Source organism: Syngnathoides biaculeatus, chromosome 13 (assembly GCF_019802595.1).
Source record: "Syngnathoides biaculeatus isolate LvHL_M chromosome 13, ASM1980259v1, whole genome shotgun sequence".
NCBI classification, from domain to species: domain Eukaryota; kingdom Metazoa; phylum Chordata; class Actinopteri; order Syngnathiformes; family Syngnathidae; genus Syngnathoides; species Syngnathoides biaculeatus.
In genome coordinates this window covers 12,652,474-12,673,125 of record NC_084652.1, presented here as the reverse complement: position 1 = coordinate 12,673,125, position 20,652 = coordinate 12,652,474, and the positions used below count along the sequence as shown (strand labels likewise).

The window sequence follows — 20,652 nt, the reverse complement described above, 5'->3', positions numbered from 1 at the left end:
CGTTTGAAAAGTGTTCTTTGATGCGTGAATGATCGCCTTCTCAATTATGTGTATCACGCAGAAAAGAACACAGTTGCGTTTACTTTCACACAATATATAAAAATACGATTATATGGCAAATAATGTGCAATATGAATACGTAAGAAAATCCACAATGCACCAAATCACCAATAGGTGAACTATAAGTAAGGTAGCCAACTGATTGTTACGGTGGCCTGGATGGAAATGGCAAAACAATATAACAAATTGTGTGAAACCTTTTTTGTTTAATGTGAAAGTCTTTCACAATTTATTAGTTTGTCTTGCACTTCCAGACCACCGTAGATTTCTGGTGAGAGCCGGCACACATTCTGGACTGGTTACCAGTCAATCACAGGGCTCATTTGTTATTTTTCACATGGAAAAAAAAAAAAAAAAAAAGAGTTAGACATACATGGATTGATTCTAAAGTCTTTATTGGTCAATATACAGAAAGCAGTGGGATGACCACTACAGAGGGAGAAATCTCAATCATTTGTTTACAAATAATAAGAAATAAAACCCAGAATATACAAAAGAACTGTTCATAACTCAATCTTTACACGGTTCGCTTCATGTATGTAAACAAGTTATTTGCTCTGGCAGAAGCGCACAACATGACAAATGTCCCACAATGATGACATAACAACCAGACCAACAGGAGTGCAAGAGAGAGGAGAACTACTCTGAGACTGGATTGATATGATGTTAAAAAAAAAAAGTTATTCAAGTGGTTAATGACGGGGTTGGATTAAATAGTGACCGATTCGTCTGACATTAATAGGAAACACACTTCTCATCAGAAATCTTGTTAATATTCGCTGGGGTATAAATCAACATTATTGATAATAAAAATAAGATTAAAATAACTGCTTTTAGGAGTTTTCTTTCTTGGAGGCACTGAAATGGAATTCTAAGAGGAGAAGAGAGCAACTTCAAACTCTTTTTCTTTACATCTTTTAACAATCCAAAGTTCATTAGAAGAGCAGCCCACTGACCTTTTGACCTCCCATCCACATTATTAGATTATTACCTGATGGCATAATGATAATAATTTCTGCATCAAGTACCTGCGATAAACCAAAGAAGCTAAACGATAACGGGGACATACAGTGATGCCTTTAGATGCGATTTTTCCACATACATTTTTTTCCCCTTTGCTTTGACGTGCAAGCAAATTTGTGTTAAATGGATGACAGTGACCTCCATTCGGCTCAACTCAACCACAAGCATCAGTTTGGCAGGTCTTGAAAAATAAAAAAATAAAAAATAAATAAAAGAGGCTTGAAGCTGTTAAGTTTACCATCAAAGTAAAATAATTACATGTGATCAAAGTAACTACATAACTCTGCGAGTTTAATGCTAACACAGAAAACTTTAGATGGGCTCACGAGAAGCATCAGTGTCACGCTCTTCGAACCCTTTGAGCTACGAATACGGACAGAAATGGTGGAGCAGCAGTGAATCTGTAGACTGATAATATTAACAATAGTCAGAGGCATACCTTATATTCTTTATCCTCTGGTGAAAAAAAAAACCAAAACACTAATACTTCACCAGTTTACTGAAGAGTTGTGACCATCTCCAAAAATGTTCATGTGTGAATACTGCCCCCAGATGGCCAAGCGTGCACACCACAAGGAGCAGTCCTCCATCCATCCATTCATCTTCTTAGCCGCTTATCCTCACGAGGGTCACAGGGAGTGCTGGAGCCTATCCCAGCTGTCAACGGGCAGGAGGCGGGGTACACCCTGAACTGATTGCCACCCAATCGCAGGGCACATGGAGACAGACATCTGTCACACTCACAATCACACCTATGGGCAATTTAGAGTGTCCAATTAATGTTGCATGTTTTTGGGATGTGGGAGGAAACCGGAGTGCCCGGAAAAAACCCATGCAGGCCCAGGGAAAACATGCAAACTCCACACAGGTGGGTCCAGGTATGAACCCGGGGGACCTCAGAACTGTGAGGCCAGCACTTTCAAACTGAGCCACAGTGCCGCCAGGAACAGTCCTACTTTTCTTAATTTTTTTTTTTTTTTTTTGAGGGGGCTGTATCGGATTAATGGTGACTCCGTTCATTTTAACGGGGGAAGTTGATTTGAGAGACGTGCGTTGATTTACGTGCGTGTTCATGGAACAAAGTAATCCCGTATCTCAAGGCACCACTGTAGTCGCGTCTGTTAGGTCCTTGACCTAAATCACGATACTTTACAATAAAAACCTGCGGTAGCAGTCATGCAATGGGATGTTTCTAGGTAAGTCCACAAAGGGTGTCAGCTTTCAGCTAAAGATGAAAACAAGAACGCACTAACTTGACAACTCTGTTACGAACTACTCTGAAAGCCAACATTTAGCTACTTCCCATCTCTTGTGCCACATTGAAGGACAATAAAGCAGTGCAATGACTAAAAAAAAAAATAAAAATAAAAAAAGATTGTTCCTACATTGTGTGCAATTGTACATAAAGATAATTTACATATGGGTGTGTAGTCGTCATTCTCTTTCCATTAGAATTTTGGAAAAGTAAATGGTACAAAAGTAATTCAGAAAAAAAATGTATTTCATTTCAAATATCAAATACACTACTCACAAAAAGTTAGAGATGTTGGGTATCTATCTGGGTTGAAATTTCAGGATAAGCTCAGGGCCCACTTCCTGTCTGAAGCATCAGAAGGATGTTCGCAGACAGAAAGTAGACACTGAGCCTTGAGTGGCGTCGGCAGACTGCGGATTGGAGAGATTGGAGGAGTCACAGAAAGGGAAAGAAGTGGATTAACTTGTAAATGTTCATGCGTCAAAACAGTGACTTTCGCCATTTAGCTCGCTGTTGTGCAAAAACCACTTGAACGTCGGACATTCAAAAGTTTCAAGAAGGTCAAATAAAGTTCACCATTTCTCTGTTTCTCTCCTTCTTTTTCACTTGTGCTTTTATGATATTTGCGGATAGACTTGCATATTTTGCTAGTGACCGCGCTACGTGATCCAATTTTGGTCACATATTTCCTTCCACACGTCCGTATGTTGTACAGCCTCGGTTCCTCGCCCCCAGTCCTGCGGTCTCGAGGGTATGAATATTTTAAGACGAGCAGCAAGCGAAAGACCCACAGCTAGCGAGGCTAACTCCTATTCTCACCCACCACTAGTCCATTTTTCATACTCTCTGACCCGCACGACCTCATCTGCTAATTGGTTCAACCTCCAAATCCTGAAATTTCACACGAAAGCCCAGTCCCTAACTTTTTGTGTTTATGTTTGGGTCAGAACTACAGTACGTACTCCAATCACCATGCTCGGTTCATGACTATTGAACTGGACCCCTGCTAATGCAAAAGTAAGAACACAAGACTGCTTTGATTTCCTTCTTTTTGTTCATGTTCCGTAAATCATGAATACCGCTTGGACTGTAGTTACAACTTTGTCCAGCAGGGGGGAATGTTTGATTGGAAATAACGGCAAGAGCAAGGCTCGCGTGTACGTGTGTATTAGTGTATACGTGTGTGTGTGTATGTGCGTGTGTCAAGCAAGAGATGGAAGAGAGAGCGCAGTGTTTACAGTATATGTGCAGTATATGTACCTATCTTTCAATCTTATGTGTACGTGTTTCTGCGGTCAGTATGTTCCGGAGGACCTGTGCCACTTGGGATTCGTCTCCTTTGCCATTTCCACCACCCCCTCCTCATCATCGTCGTCCTCCTCTTCATCCTCGTCGTCATCGCTGTTATCTGACTCTGCATTTGCGATTCCTCCCACATGTTCTTCATCCTTGTCTTCTCCCTCCCTACACAGCTCTTCACTCATTCCTTCACTAAGCGCATGAGCTCCTCTCACATTCTGGATGAGGGGGAGAAAAAAAACTGTACATGTAATTTTTTCCCCCTCAGTGGTTTTATTCAATGGTTCAATTAAGAGTACAAATATTTTTGTTTTCATTGTTTAAAGTGGGATTGTCATGAAATGGATGATTTTTGGTATGTTATTAATGAAAAAACCACAGCCAATATGGTCCCATTTGTTTTTTCACCACAAAACATGATTTTGACGTATACAGCTTTTTGTAACTCCTGCCATGAAAATCCTCTCTAGGGATTTGTTTTCGAGAAGAAGCAGGAAGTGGCGTAAAGTACGGCGCCCCCTATTGGACTTTGTTTCCATTAGTTTTACCTCCGGGAAGGTAGCTCGTTGTTCCTTCGTGTTAGCCAAAATGCCGGCTCATTGCATTGCTGGACATTGCTTGAACACTCGGGAGAATATAATTACCCTTCATAAGTTTGAAAGAGACCATGGTCGTTGTGAAAAATGGATTGCACAGGTGCAGAGGACGAGAGCTTCGTGGGTTCCAAATAACAGATAGGTGTGTATACAGCTACTAAAAAAAATAATAGTTTGGGGCGGACCACGTAATTGGTCTCTCTCATAACGTAACAAAAGATGCGCGTATGAAATGTGTCAATGTGCGCGTCGCCCAGCCAACAATGTTTCACTCAGCCTCGGCTCGATAGTGTTCATCGTGTACTGCGGTGGCTGTGAACAACCCTCTAAAAGCAGCACGCCTCGGCTCCATTATATGCCACCACGGTGCCGAAAATCAGCCACACCGGGTGAGGCGCCGCGTTAGGCGGTCACAGCTTCTGCGAAGGCTGCGTGTTGGGCTTTGCGACAGGGGCAGCTCTGAAGAACCCAGCCGAGAATTACTCAGTCGCGTGCGCGTATAAAGTGCCCCGGCTCCACTTTTTTGCTCAGTACTGTGGCGTCTGTGAACACGCCCTTAAAGCAGCACTGCTCGGCTCTGTCATAAGCCACACCGGCCAGCTGCCATGAGCCGCGATGGCTCATCTCCGCCGCGGAAGTGGATCGGGCGGGGATGCGGTTTGGCCGTGATCGCGTATCATCTGAATATGGCTCGAAACAAAAGTGTAATATTGCCCCGGTAACTTCACTCGGTTGTGTGGTGTTCTCCTTTTCGAAAAGAGCTTCGGTGTCAGAAGGGGCGTCGGAAAAATCTGAATATCACTGTTGTTTGACTTCCATAGTAGCAGGCACTGCGCGTTTTCAACGGCGGAAGTGACGATGACGTCAAGGACAGAGGACGCGACGAATATGGCGACCACTTGGATGTCGAGGGACACTCAATTGCGCAACTTTGCACATGGATGACGCACGATCCGCTCACATTTATTTTTTTCGTATAGACATTGAGTGAATACTGTTATATCTATTTTAGAATGTTTATAGGGATGACAGTCCCACTTTAAGGGTGATCAACGTTCGGTTATCCGAGTTACCTCCATGGGGTTTACAGTGATGTTGAGTGCAGACTTGTCCCAGTCCACCTCGGGCCCTTTGCCGCCATCCTCTTGGTCCCCGGAGTTCTCCTGATGAGTGACATGGATTCTGTAGACGCCAATCACCACAATCACCACCAGGGCGGCGATGCAGACCACAATAACAACTGTGGCAGCTGGAGGAGCTGATACTGGGGAAGAATAAAAAGTGTTACACTGGTCTCAACACCATCAGAAGCACTGACCTACATTTACAACAATAATTTGAATTTTTTTTTTCATTAAATTGCATTATTTTATCCTCAACTGTCAATTTTATTACTTCATTGGTCTGCTTCCAGTACGTGGATGTTTTTTTTTTTTCTCAAATTTCACGCGCTAAATGTTTCTATGCCAATCTAATCTGCCAAGGTCCTTCAGAACCGGTACTGCTTGACAATGTTGTTGTTTCTTTCAGCTTGTCCCTTTCGGGGTCGCCACAGCGTGTCATCTCAGATGAACGCACATATATGTTTGGCACAATTTTTTACACCGGATGCCCTTCCTGACGCAACCCTTCTCAGGGAGTGGAGGCCCCAGTGGGATACGAACCCACAACCCCTGGTTTACCAAACCAGTACCCTAACCACTGAGATACAGGGCCTTCTGCTTGTCAATGTCACCTAAACTAAATATATTAGCAATGGCATTGCTTATTTAACCAGTTATGAAATATTTTGATCAGTGAACATTTAGAAGAAAGGATTAAAAAAAAAGCAACGCACAATATGTCTCACAGGTTTGTCACTAGTTATTCCATCCATCCATCCATCCACCCATCCATCAATCAATTTTCTTTGCCGCTTATCCTCACGAGGGTCACAGGGAGTGCTGGTGCCTATCCCAGCTGTCAACGGGCAGGAGGCGGGGTACACCCTGAAATGGTTGTACCTGCGGGTTGACTGAAGACTCTAAATTGCCTGTAGGTGTATGAGTGCAAATGGTTGTTTGTTTTTATGTGCCGCGCAATTGGCTGGCGAACAGTTCAAGGTGCACCCAGCCAAGATAGCTGGGATACGCTCTGGCACACCCGTGACCCTTGTGAGGATAAGAGGCTCAGAAAACGTATTACTTTCTGTATGTTATGCATGTGTATTTATAATTGAAAAAACACAACTGCTCCAAATACCCGATTATTCAATAAAAAAATGTAGTTGGCTCCTCAAATACTGAAATATTCAATAGCGACAGTCCTAGTTCTAACCTCATGAGGCAGGCTTACCTGACATGTGGGAATTAGGCGTGTGGATCATGAGCGGGTGATGAACTGCCCTCATGTACTGCGGCTGAGGCACGGCATGATTGACGCGCTCCGCCGGCTTTGCGTGGTGAAGAACACTGACCTGAAGTGGAAACACAAGAACACTTGAGGTTGTACGGATTGCGAATGCGGCGAGCAAGAGGATCCAGCCCCCGTGCGGCACTTGGGCCACGAGGCGGAATGGAGACTCATTGAGGATCAAGAGCAGCATGTCCTCGAAGAAAGTGGAGAGGGGGGAGGGGGGAGCAGAGCTCACCTCCAAGATGAATTCATTGCTGGTGTAACGGCCGTTAAGTTCCGAGCAGGTGAGTCGAAACCTTCTCTCAGTCAGGGTGGCAGGTTGCCAGTTCCTGTAGCGCACCTGACGCAGCGCCTGCTCATAGTGCGCCATGGAATCCACACCTTACACACAGAAAAAAATCTGCCCTAATACATACTTTTATTCATTATCACAAAAGACCAGCCATTCCCAACCAGGAAAATTTCACTTGATTGGTCCGTAAATTGTTTTGCTATATCGCAGATTTAGCAGGAGTTGTTTTGTGTGGGTTTTTATGTGTGTACAAGGCAAGTCTGAACATGGAGGCGCGTGTCATACGATGTCACGATGCCGGTCAGCACTGAGGTCTACAGGAAGACATGCAATGAAGTTTTTGCGAGCAAGAAGTCATTTTTACCCACTGAGAAGAGACAAAAAGTATTTGTGTATGCTCTCTTTGTATGTGCTATGTGTGATAAAAGAGCCTATAATTACCAAAACAATGACCACACGCTCTTTCAGCTGGGCATAGAGACCGGACCCCCGCTTTGGGCGCTTCCTCACTCAAGCACCTTGCCAGCAGAACCAACCTCTCACCAGGTGGTGAGGACACATCAGACCGTTGCCCGTCGCAAGGCATGCCCACCAGCTTCCCGGGCTACCCTTGCAGGTGCTTGGGCAGCTCACGGGCAAGCCCCTTTGGGACGGAAACGGGGAGCGCACGTCTCCTCTGAGCGTCTTACGGCTCCAGCCCCCCTGCACGTGGACCTCTTTTCTGTTTTGTATTTCCACCTGTTCCCCGTACAGACCTGGACCGCTCAAACACTCGGGAGAACGACCAGCTTGCCTAAATTGTCTTCCATGCAACATGAAGTCCAATCTACTACAGTACAGATTGGTGCATATTTGTGAGATCAGGAACCTCCAGATCTATGCAATGTCACCTTCAGAACACACGTTCATGCTCCTTTACCAAGGTTTGTCTGTCTTTTGTTTTGATTTCCCCTCCATTGTTCCTCTGTAAACCCACCCCAGTTAGAAAAATCCACTGCACGTCACATCCATTGCGTTAAAGAATCAGTTACGGAAATCCAGCCAACATCCTGTTACAAGATGGAGATGACGATAGCAGAGAACCAGTATGAGCACAGAAAAATGAAAGCGGAAGCCGCAGGTTTACTGATAATAGTATAACATTTAAGTTGGGTGTGAATGCTCACCGTATATTGATATTCCCGAGGTGGAGTTGGTGGCATCCAGGTGTTTTCCCAGCAGAGCGCTGTGATGAATATATAGACTCTCTCTCTCGGGATTTAGCTCGTCCCCAATCACCAGGATATCACAATAGTCCAAGTTATGCATCACCTCCATCACACCTGGCCTGCGGGCTGCACGTTTGGACAGAACAATAAACCGGACTGCCGATTGCATCAGACGTGACCTGCACGTGCAGACTTCTTACATCCGCTGAAGCCGTCTCCCTTTGTTACTGTGCTGGTGATGTAAAGCTCCTTGAAAGGAGCCACGCCCAGCGGAGCGCGAAGGTCAACGGCGGGCCTGACCAGTCGATTGGATCCCGTGATGGTGATTCTGGGTTCGCTGGGAGGCTGCACCGTGACGACTGCTTTGACATCGGGGACGGAGAGACACGCGTCCTCCCCAAAACACCTGGAACACAAATATTATAACACGGCACAGGGAGTAATTTATGGGTGTGTTGATGCTAATGGATGGTGAATAGTTCATGCTTTGCATCCAATTTTCAAGAAATCATTATTAGCATTAACATAAAGTTGACTGACTCAGATAGACAAAATAAAAAAGGGTGGGTTGATCATTTTAGTATTTAAATATACAATGTTTACCTGTCTTTTATTTTGTGTCACTTTTCAACTTTAACAGGGAGTGACAAATTGAAGCGAGCACGTTTTGCCTCTTAGTTGGACGACTGTGCGAGTACTTTATAAAGTGTGTTTTAATCAGTTTAGATATGTTTAATGTGTGAGGGACATGTAAAACTACTCTCACTACAATAAGCGTGTCAAAGTAATTTTTCTCTCTTGTAGTTATGATTTCCCTCAGTGGGTCATTAAGAACAGCGAAACCACATAAATGTTTAATCAACAAAGCATATTATTACCAGTTGATGCTGTGTGTGTATATATATATATATAATATATATATATATATATATATATATATATATCATATTATTACACAAAAAATTGAGAGCTAACTAGTATTAAAATCAGAAGACAAGGATAATTGTTACTGTAGAAAAAGGCTTTGGCAACCGTAAAATGCAATATCTTAACATTATTCGTTATTAATATGACTATCTGGAATTTGGGTGAAGATTTGAGCAAAAATCTAAATGTAAAAAAAATTTACCTAAAAGTTAATGAATATGATTTGCTTTCATGGGCCACATAAAATGATGTGGCGGGCCCCATCTCGCCCTCGGGCCGTGAGTTGGGTAAACATGGGTGTTAAGTTCATCGAAGCCTCAACATCACGCTTGGATAAGAGCGTGAATAGCTAGCCGGCACAAATTCCGTGCATTGGCTGCAATAATTATTAATTTTCTCCAGTTTATAATGCCGCAGAGGTTTGAATTGAATAACACGGTTTGTAATGTAGTGTCAATGTAATGCGATTCTCGGTCTTATCCAAGTGAGAGGAAGCAAATTACTACGCAGTGAAACAGCAAAAAACATGAAGGATAGGAGCTTGAAAAGATTCTGATGCTTTGTCTTTGTTGTCACGTGCAAGCTCAGATTCCGTGGACCATAAGAGAAAAATGGCTCGTGGCAACGTTACATACTTACATACTGTGCACTGACAAAGAAAGATTTTCTATTTCCATTTTGTATCGACTGTGCGGTTGTCAAGAAGCTCAGGAGCGGACAGACTTCACAATGTGGCTGTTACAATGTAGCCTTTTCAATAAATCGTCTTCCTCACGCAAGTGTAATTCTTGCTCGACCGAATCGGATTCCGCCCCACAGCCGGTGACTGCACAGTACATAAAAATATTATACAACACGAGGCAACAAACCAAAGGCGAAGTTGCTCACAGTTGCTATTCAAGCGCACAGAATCAGACTCATGTGAAAGTGCAGCAGCTTGTTGCTGTGTCTTGTTCTGACGGCAGCTGAGGTGTAAACACACATCGAGAGGAGCGTGACAATCGTCACCACATTGTATTACTTTTTTTTTTCCCCCACAAACATGAACATGGCATCGCCGAGGGCCTGCATCACGGCCATCCTCCCCCGAGCTTGAAAAGCGCAATCATGCGAACAAACGCTTCATGAACTCCATGCGCTGAACTCGCATGGCCACGTGATAAGATTGTTAAAAGTCACTATTATCCGGAGAGAACACACAGCTTCAGTTCGGAGTCGGTGAAAAGTGTAAAAATATAAAAATGACACATTGACACAGTGTCACTTTGCAAATATGCGAGCACGCACTTTGAATCAATTTATCAAGTGGAACAATAATATTTGCTGAGAAAGTACATTTTTTCGTGTACAACGTGTTGCATTTTATCCACGCAAAAAAACCTCATGAAAGTCGGTAGAGCGTGTCACACAATGGTGGGAACGTTGTTCATTCCTGTGGCATTTAGGAATGCATATGGTACTTGTTTTTAATTGCCATTTTGATAAGATTATTTCTGAAGCCTTGGGATAAACGTGTCCCCTGCAAGTGGTCCCTGGACCCTAAAAATTTGACATCCCCCGATTTATATCCTGCTGAGAGGGGTTTGTTTTATGAGAACTATTTTGCACTGCCATGCCGGAAACACCTCGAGGCACATAACTACTCACTCTGAATGTACAGTGTATATAATTTAGGGGACAGGTGTCAAACTCAAGGCCTGGGGGACAGATCTAGTCCACCATTTCATTTTATGTCGCTCGTGTCAAAGCCCACACTTGCACGATCCCTGCTATTTGTGCCAACATTTCAAATTGGCACATATAATAAATAATAATATTTCAATACTGCAAACATTTTTTTGTTCCCCTACATCTTTATACAGTAATTTTAACAGCAATTGAACTAATCATCATTCTTGATTTCTGATTCAAAAACTAGTTACATTAGTTGCACGTTGTAAATGTAATAAATTCATGATGTAATATTTGCTTTCAGCCTTTTGAGGAAAATGATTGCCCCCCCCCAAAAAAGGGTTTGACACACTTGATTTAGGGCTTGGCTCGATAGAGGAACACTCTCGTGCATCTTTCATTTTCCAGCACCCGCACAAAATGCATCCCAAAATAATAGTGAAATTTTAATACATGCAATCCAGCCATGCATTTTCTTTCCTGCTTATCCTCACGAGGGTCGCGGGGAGTGCTGGATCCTATCCCAGTTGTCACCGGAAGGAGGCAAGGAACACCCTGAACTGGTTGCCAGCCAATCGCAGCGCACATAGAGACAAACAGCCACACTCACAATCACACTTAGGGGTAATTTAGAGTGTCCAATTAATGTTGCATCTTTTTGGGATATGGGAGGAAACCGGAGTGCCTGGAGAAAACCCACGCAGGCACGGGGAGAGCATGCAAACTCCATACAGGCAGGTCTGGGATTAATTCATGCTGATGTATGATAAAATAAATTTCAATTAACTAGCAACCAAGTAGGTTGATTGAAGACTGTAAATTGCCCGTCGGTATGGATGTGAGTTTGTTTCTATGTGGCCTGGGATTGGCCGGTGACCAGTTCAGGGCGTACCCAACCTCTTGCCCAAAGATGGCTGGGATAGGCTCTAGCAAAAAATGGATAGGTAACTGGCGACCAGTCAAGGGTGTACACCTCACACCTCTATCAAATGAGGACAAGCCCAATAGAAAATGGATGGAAAGAGCTAAAAAGAACAGAAGCACTCACAGCACAGTGGTGCTGATGCGGAGCCGTCGCAGGCCCGGCGTGGGAAACTGGCGAGAGTTGATGTAAGACACTTTGGTCATGGCTGTGTTGATGCTGTCTAGATCTTCCCCTTCCACGACCAGCATTGACTGTGCAGGGTTGAAATGGAACTGCAAAAATAAAATGGAAAAACAATTGTGCTGGAAGACATTCAAGATTGACACAGAGCTCCGGACAAACGTGACAAAACTAATTCATATTTCAAATGTATACAATCAAGGTGACCAGAATTCATGAGTCACTTGACCGTCATATGAGATTAACAATTGAGTAGCCTGGGGGTTGTTGACGAATAGCAAAAATTAAGTGATTTTACTATGTTTTTAATGATGTGATTTTGAATTCATAATGTTTATCACATCTTATATCATTTAAAAGAAATCACCAAAATCAATACACCTTCCTACCTAAGGTCAAAAATTATATATCGCTACACAAATGTGACATCATTGCAGGATTTTTTTTTTTTTTTTTTTTTACAAAAAAGGGGTCTTCTTCCAATAAATAAAAAAAGTACTAGTACGCTATAGAAAAATAAAAAAAAGGTCTAATATTCTGAATGAAGACTCCTTTTTTCCTTTTCTTGAAAAAATACTCACATACATTAACTTCTTTTCTGGATGTAAAATTAATTTATCACATGGAATCTATTCCCCTCATAAACAACTTTTCAATTCTGTTAGAAAATTATCTTTTTCCATCACCTCAATCTTTCATTTCAGGGTGAGGAAAAGAAAGTAGACCTTGTTATTATCGCTTTGTCTGTCTGTTTTGTGTTGGAGCGCCGCCATTTGTATGAGGCCGTTAACTGGCCATTCACGTGGGAAGACTCCATTTGACCTCTCCTGAGGAGAAATAATAGACAATTCCTCGAAGGCAGCTGTCAGGTTGTATTTGAAGCATCTCCTTACCGGCCAAGTTTTTATTAAATTTTAGCTCTCATTATTCTCAGCGTGCTTGTTCTGTCTCTTGTGTACTAAAAGAAGGTTGACATTTTTCCCTTGACAAATTCCTATAGCACCTACAGCTAGTGCTGTTTAATAAATGAATTTGCAGGAGACAATGTCTTTTTTTTTTAACTATAAGAGTACAGTGTGTGTGTGTGCGTGTGTGTGTGTGTGGGGGGGGGGGGGTATCACTAACCCTTTCCCCCAATAACCACACACCTTGATGTCCTTAGCCAGGCTTTCAAGGGAGTTAATATCAAGACCTTCTTTGCAGGCCTGCAAACAGGAGATAACCTTCTGGGTTTCGATGCGGCCCGGGCGGATTGTCAGGCCCGACAAGCTGCCGTGGAAATACTGGGCGAACCTCGGAGTCGCTACTTCGCCACCTAAATGGGAACGAGGAGGGGCGAGAATAGAGGAGATAAGGAAGACCAAGAGAAAGTAGAGAAAGGCGATAAGAGAGGTGAGGTTTGGTGGATGGGGAGCGAGAATGAGGAAAAGGAAAAGTGGGTCAATAAAGGACAATTGGAAAGGAACAGAGGAGAAAAAGATGTCTTCGATATAATTCAATGGGAGAAGCTGCATAGACAATGTGCTCAATGGGTGACAGCAACAAAGAATTGAACAGTTTTGATTGCTCCACAAAAAAAGATCATCTTTCGCAACTCTGGATTATTTTTGTTCCTGCCAAGTACCGCCTCACACAAAATGAACCTGTACCACTGTGTCAGTTCCTAAGCACCCCGTTTTGACTGCGTCGCACGAGAGCGTAATGATGTCACTCACGCAGGAAGTATGGCGGAGAAACAATGAAGCCGTGGCGTTCCTTTTGTGAGATTCAGACACAGCTCAATCCAGAAAGAAATCGGCATGATGAGAGACGGCCAGCAACCTTAAACTGCGACGGACGCAGAAGCGCAGACTGAGCCGATTTGCAGCTTCGCTAACGATGGCCGGAAGTGAGCAACCTTCAGGGGTGCCATGTGAAATGATCAAATTTTACTTCATTGCTCAAAAATATCTTTATGACAAATTCTGTATTTGTTCATCTATTTCTCCCCTAGTTCAATTACTTTACTATAATTAAATTCTTTCACAAACACAGTAACTTTAGACCGTGATTTGACATAATACAAGCATGTTAACCTACAAGTGCTAGCACTAGCTTTCTATGCTGCATAACGTTTTCTTGGCTGCTTGTGAGCTCCATTGTATTAAAAGTATGTGAAGGTACCTCGAGCAATCCTTAAATAAACGTAATCTTCTGAGCACCGGTGACAACCAGCACACGTTTTCCCCCTATTTTGTTCTTATAACACACATGTCATAATGTCATTGCCATGGTAACAAGTATATCCAGTTGGGTTTGAGTTGACAAGATAAAACCCGTGATTTTAAAAGACAGGAGCCGGTGGTATTGAAATAGAATATTTTTTTGCAGTACTGCAATCGTGAAAGACCAAATTTGTCTTGTAGTCTGAGCCACACATTATGTGATGTTCCTCTCAGATGTGTCGGTCCCACACTGCCGACATGTTTTTTTTTAAATAACTGCATCATATATTTACAGTACTACGTCAAAAGACACGGCAAGACTAAAAATAACTAGCTTTTGAATTCAAATAGACTGTAAACAATGGCAAAGCGGAGTAAATATCTATTGTGGATCGGCTAATCATGACATTAAAACCGATCAGCATAAAATGCTAATTGCTGCTCGATGCCGATCAGGCCGATCAGATGGACGCTAAGATTAGTTTCAACAGGGCGTTTTGGACAGGTACAACAATTTTACATCATTTTTACCATACTTTTGAAACGGTCCCTCTCGATGACATATCTGTACTATATTCCCCACATGAAACAGCAAAACCTGTGTGACATTGCTTGAATTTGTGTCGGCCTAATGATGTAAATGTGATCCGACAGGCTCCCAACATCCGCCGCAGCAACATACGGTACACACTCCGACGCTTCCTCTCAGGGTTTTGGAGCACGAGTTTGACAGATGCAACGGATGTTTGTCCTAGAATGCTCTGCAACTGTCACAGCAAGGAAATCCATCTTTTTTTGTTTTTTAAGAGCTAATAAATAGAACCACAAACATGCAATTCGATACCCAAAGCGTCACTTTCACTGAGTCTTCCTGCCACCATTCTTCGACTCTTTATTTTCCTTGTAGCTCTTAAAGTATTTATGCCACTTGTCAGTGTTGGTGTCTCACGTTTATGAATCAGCGATGCCAGATTGCTGATGCTTCCATTGTCTTAGCCTCTTTTATTTCCTTCTCTAAGGAAGTACTTACTTGGGTGTTGCCACCGCTTCATGTCTTTTGACAACAAAAAGCTTTAACTGTTTCCTGCCTCAGGAGACGTCATGTGGGGGCCATTTTTTCTCCCTTGTTGAGTTTTAAACCCACACACTGTTGCTATAAAGTGGGCAGGGGGACATTTTTATTGCACTTTTTACAGATGCCACTGTCACATTTGCAGTGTAGGCTGATGGACCAAAATGAAGACGGAACTGGGAAATTTACACTCACTGGTCACAATATTGGACTTGATAAATCCTCTAAACAACAGCACGACATAACACTGAGGTGTTTCTAAAATTTTGACTATTGTGTTACCTGTAATGAGTGCTTAAAAAAAGCTCTCAGTATAATCTAGTACATCACAGTAACAAACATATTGTTAAACGAAGTAGCTATGACTGTCAGTAAAAACTGATTATTTTGGCTATTCAGTACCTGTCAAGGAAATTAGTCTGCATAAAAAGCATAAAGCACATTAAAATACATAATTTAAGAAAGGCCATGATGATACCTGCTATCGTTACTCACCCGGCCATAATTTCAGTACATTAATTTTTTGTTTTTATTTTGCAGGAGAGAGTGGGCTGGAAAGGATTAATGTCATTTCTTTATCACTGTTGTACAAATACATTTAATTAAGATTGGTTACAAAAGAAATTGAACTCAATGTACCAGTGCACTTTTTTTATGACTGCCATTTTCACATTGTTTTGCTATTAATTTTTCAATTGCTTTTAAATTCATGCCATGTCGTTATTCATTTTTGCTGTCATTTACAGTACCACTTTGCTATTTTACATACCAAAATTCAAGAGCCGGGTACAGCATTGCAGTCTTGCCCAGGGTGAAAATACAAACAGGGCCTCCTTCAAACTGTGAGCAAAAAAAAAAAGCAAACAAAACACACGCGTGGCGCGTGTTGTATGCCGACAAACTCCTCTTCCTGCCGGGCGCCGAGGCCGCCGCGCATGTCTGAGTCTCCGCACTTCATTATTGTGATGTTGACTGTGGGTAAAATGGTGGGGGTGGGGGGTGAAATGAGAGACTGAAAGGCAATCTTGCTCGCTAATGGCCTGCAAAGTTATCAGTTGCAGCTTAGTGAAGCTTAAGGCAGCTTCATTGGGATGTAATAGCTGGCAAAGTTGTAGCCCATTCACTCTGCCTAATCCTTCCTTCAGGGCTCTCTCCCCCAATCAGGGCTTCACAGAGCTAGGAATCAGACACATAAGGCAAGAAATGATGATGACAAAAATGTGAATTGCAATCAAGCGTGTGGGGGGTTTCGGGGGGAGTTCAAACTAACAACCAGCAAAATGTCATCAGGGAAGAGGCTTTTGTATATACTGTAATGATGAAGGTTAGTGTTTGAGTGAGGTGAGCTGTAGCGCGGATAACTCTGGTTGGTCTGCCCTCCCCAAACCCCCACCACACACACACAACCCCCCTCAAAGCATATTATTATAATGAAGCGACCCATTGCGCGGCAGCTCGTATTCACTACAATGTGATCACCGCCGCCTCTTACTCCCAACCCGCAACCAGCCATTTCCTGTTTTGATACCCACTTTGCTCATGCCTCTCAATTTCAAAAGAAATGCTCGCAGCCCCCAGGCATACATCTTAATCTCTATTTATTTTTCTCTCCTACACTCTTTGCGAGCGCGTGTGTACTTCAAACAATTTTAATTCGACATTGTTTGGCAGCAGCTGACGCGGGATCTCGAGGTTTGTCGTGAGATGTCATTTCTCAGGCTGTTCCCTTTGGCTTCTAAAAATAAATCTTGTGGAGCAATGAGAGTAAAATTTGTAATGGTGTATCTATAGATTATTATGTATTATTTACGGGGGTGAGCTATGTATTTGGTCCTTTACCGATTGAAATTGGTGTCTTAATCCTCCTCGTAATACCACAACCATCACGGCGGAATGATAGAAAGTATCAATACTATACAAAAACAACATCTAACAGCACACATTGGTGCGTGCATCATCTGAAGCAATTCAAAATAAATATCTAACAACATGACTAAAGGATTTTCTAAAAATTTAATTAAAACGGCACACACAGTAGTGACGTTGATTATCCATTGTATTAATGTGTGCCAATCACTGCAGATGCCTTTTCCTACAAAAAAACTTGGCTGTATTGAGTTTTGTTCTGACGTAAAAATGCCGATGAATTAGAAATGTGATTATTAAGAAAAAAAAAAAAACAGTCCGATTGCTACCATGGTTTAAATCACATGGGAAGGTGCTACTGATTCTTCAAACCCTGGGCAGATTAGACATGGGAATACAAAAATGCTAACATCTGATAGGACCGAAAAAAAAAAAACCAAGAAATAAATAATAAACTATAAATAACTAAATTAAAAAAATAAGTTAAATAAATTTGTTCGAACAAGTTTTGTTCTGATCTACCAGTCAGAGGACGAAAAAATGCACAGTGAACGAGTGAGGATGAACTTGAAACTTGACTGGTTAAAGAAAGAGTTTCATTGACCTTGGCAGATTAGAATGGCACGGCGACACAGAGGCTAAAATCTGATTGGACAAATTCAAACATCCATTTAACACATGCTGGAAAATGTCCAGCGAAGCTATGAAATGAAAAGAATGGATCAAATACTAGACTGGGAACCTCTTGCAACTCTGTGCGGTCGATTGCTAAATGTCGTGATGAAAAAGTTAGAGCATATTATTATGTTAGAAAATATTTTTTAGAAGGCTTTTCTTAGTTGTATTTGATGGAAAATTATTGGTGCCTTCTCCTTATCTAACATCTTACCTGAAGTAGCCCATTTCCTCATAAAATGATCATGCCAATTGAGGGGCTCCATTAAATGTACAGACAAATAATATTTAAATACATTACAAATATGAACTGTATGGGATTTGTGCTAATACCTACTCCTATTTGAAACTGCAAAACTGCTTTCACTTTGTCTTATCTGCTCAATGTGATATATCATATCTAATATTTTTGTCAGTGTGAACGGTACAATTCCAATTTGTTTTTTATATGTGACCCAGAAGAGCGCAAAATCCTTGGAAGGACACGGGGGTTGTATTTATTTCCATAAATATTGAGCAACCTCGTGTTTGTGCACATGGACAACGCGGCCATAAACATCGTGCTTTACAGCAAGTATGCTATTTTTTGGGGGTGATGAGCAGTGTTGTCTTTGTGTCAAAAATATTTTTGTAATTATATCTAAAAATGTAAACCTTGATGACTGTAATTCCTGGCCTACAGAGTAAAAATGTAAACCTTGATTACTGTAATTCCTGGCCTACAGAGTGCACCTGGTTATAAGCTTCACCCAGTACATTTGTAAAAGAAATACCATTTGGTGCATGCATACGCCGCAGCTGTGTAAAAGCCGCAAGTTCCCACATTGAAACACGAGATATTTACAAAGAAAGACGGTACACAGAGAGTTTAACGCTAGCTCCACCGCACTAATGCTAACGCCATGCTAACGCTAACGCCATGCTAACGCTAGCGCCATGCTAACAGGGCCGGTTAAAAAAAAAAAAAACATACCGGTAAAAATCACCGAGACACAGCAGTAACACGCTAGCGAAAGCCCTAACAGGGTCGGACTGGTAAAAGCCACTTCCTCGGCACATTGATTCCACCGGTCTCACTCTTACTTTTCCGCTTGAGTGCCCCCTTGCAGCCGTTATAAAAAATGCACAAATTAGCCGCATCGCTGTATAAACCGCAGGGTTGAAAGCGTGTGAAAAAAGTTGCAGCTTATAGGCTGGAAATGACGGTACACTGGACCACAACAAAAAGCAGTATACGTTTTAAGATGATTCGTCATGAAAAGAAAAAAAACAAAGACCACTTCTTCCTTCCTTCTAGCAAAAGACAATTACGCCAGTACACACACACACACACACACACACACACAACACACACACACACACACACACACACACACACACACACCACACACACACACACACACACACCAACCTTGCCAGCAGGCACCCACTGTGAGCTGCGTATCGATCTTTGAGGCATGGATTGGCCAATCATCAGTCACCAGGTAGGGTTCATAGGTCACACCATCCACAAAGAGAGTCACAGCGGGGAACTCCACATTGATCACGTAATAGTGCCACTCTTTGTCACAGATCTGCGGAAGTGAAGAAGACAGAGGAGTTGGTCTCTAGGCAACAAGATTTTCTTTTTTACATGACTGTATATTACGAAAACAAAAGACAATGTAGTCACTGCAATATGATTGTTGGTGTAGCAGTCGAGGATCATGGTGCGCTAAGCCATCCTCGAGCGCTTCCCTTCCTGCGGAAAACGACTGATCTCAGTTATGGATGCTGCGCTCCTGGCCACTGCTGACAGCTAATGGACTCTTCATTAAAATCAAAAAGGCCATACGGTCAGTGACTGAGATTCCACGTGAAAAAAAAAACATCTTTCACCAGCTTTTTGATGGCTTATGGACTTGACAGTCACCAGCTAAAAAGGTGGTACTTCTGTCACGAAACCTTTGCGGGGATGCATCCCAAATAGTGGAAGGACCAGCCGAGCAGAGCAAGGATCATTTGGGGTAGATAACTTTTTTTTTTTTTAACTGGCTGCAAAAACCTGCAGGTTAATGTAGGTTTGCAGTGTTTTTCCATTTTTGTCATTCATATTAAAACACCCATTATCACCAGACAGTAGAGTGAAATGATCTATGACAACAATCTACCCTCTCTGCCACCATCTTGTGTCGCTAATTTGACTTGAAAAACTACCAATAAAAACAAACCAAACAAAAGATTATACATTACAGTTACTTCATTAAGGCAATACCAATTACGACTGAGTCAACAATGGTTCCTCATGATTTGGGGAAGATGACTGGAAGAAGCAGAAGCACATTCATCCAAAAGCATTTTACCAAATATGTACACCGCTTCTTTTCTAACGTATCAAACAAAATGACTCGGAGGTCATTGTTTATCATCCAATCCAAATTACACTGATGCTCTTTTTGTAGTGTGGAAAAGTAACAATCCTGCTACTTGGCAGCTGCTGACTGCTAACTTAGTTCTTTTATCAATAAAGTAATCAGTAAAGTAACTTATTTTTAAGGTCAAGTCATTTGTAAAGTAAGGGTGAGGGGACGCGGCTTTGGTCAGAGACTCGAGGGCATGAGGCTAAATTGTAATATTGCAGTTTTAAACCCCTTGAAGTACATTTTTACTTAAGTACAGTTTTTTTTAAACAACTATTTCTACTTAATGTTACAGTGTACAAGATTTTCTGGTCCCTCTTCTACAAATCATTTTGTATGCTTTTTGTGTACTTTAGGTAGCGCATGTGAAGCTGCCACGTATATATTCAGAACTCATATCCATCCATCCATTTTCTTAGCCGCTTATCCTCACACGGGTTGCGGGGAGTGCTGGAGCCTATCCCAGCTGTCAACCGGCAGGAGGTGGGGCACACCCTGAACTGGTTGCCAGCCAATCGCAGGGCACATCGAGACAAACAGTTGCACTCACAATCACACCTAGGGGCAATTCAGTGTCCAATTAATGTTGCATGTTTTTTGGGATGT

General features: G+C 42.3%; 1 protein-coding gene across 1 annotated transcript in view; it reads right to left on the bottom strand.

The window, feature by feature from the left end:
* Positions 1-455: 455 nt before the first annotated feature.
* clstn2a (calsyntenin 2a) overlaps positions 456-20,652 on the bottom strand; it is a 138,583-nt gene continuing 118,386 nt past the window's right edge. The window contains exons 10-18 of the mRNA XM_061840138.1: positions 19,059-19,221; positions 12,979-13,145; positions 11,774-11,922; positions 8,328-8,533; positions 8,086-8,253; positions 6,863-7,008; positions 6,568-6,688; positions 5,307-5,497; positions 456-3,855 (exon numbers count right to left, since the gene is read on the bottom strand). Of these exons, the coding sequence (XP_061696122.1) occupies positions 3,634-3,855; positions 5,307-5,497; positions 6,568-6,688; positions 6,863-7,008; positions 8,086-8,253; positions 8,328-8,533; positions 11,774-11,922; positions 12,979-13,145; positions 19,059-19,221 (1,533 nt within the window). The 3' untranslated portion in view covers positions 456-3,633. The remainder of the gene's footprint in view (positions 3,856-5,306; positions 5,498-6,567; positions 6,689-6,862; positions 7,009-8,085; positions 8,254-8,327; positions 8,534-11,773; positions 11,923-12,978; positions 13,146-19,058; positions 19,222-20,652) is intronic.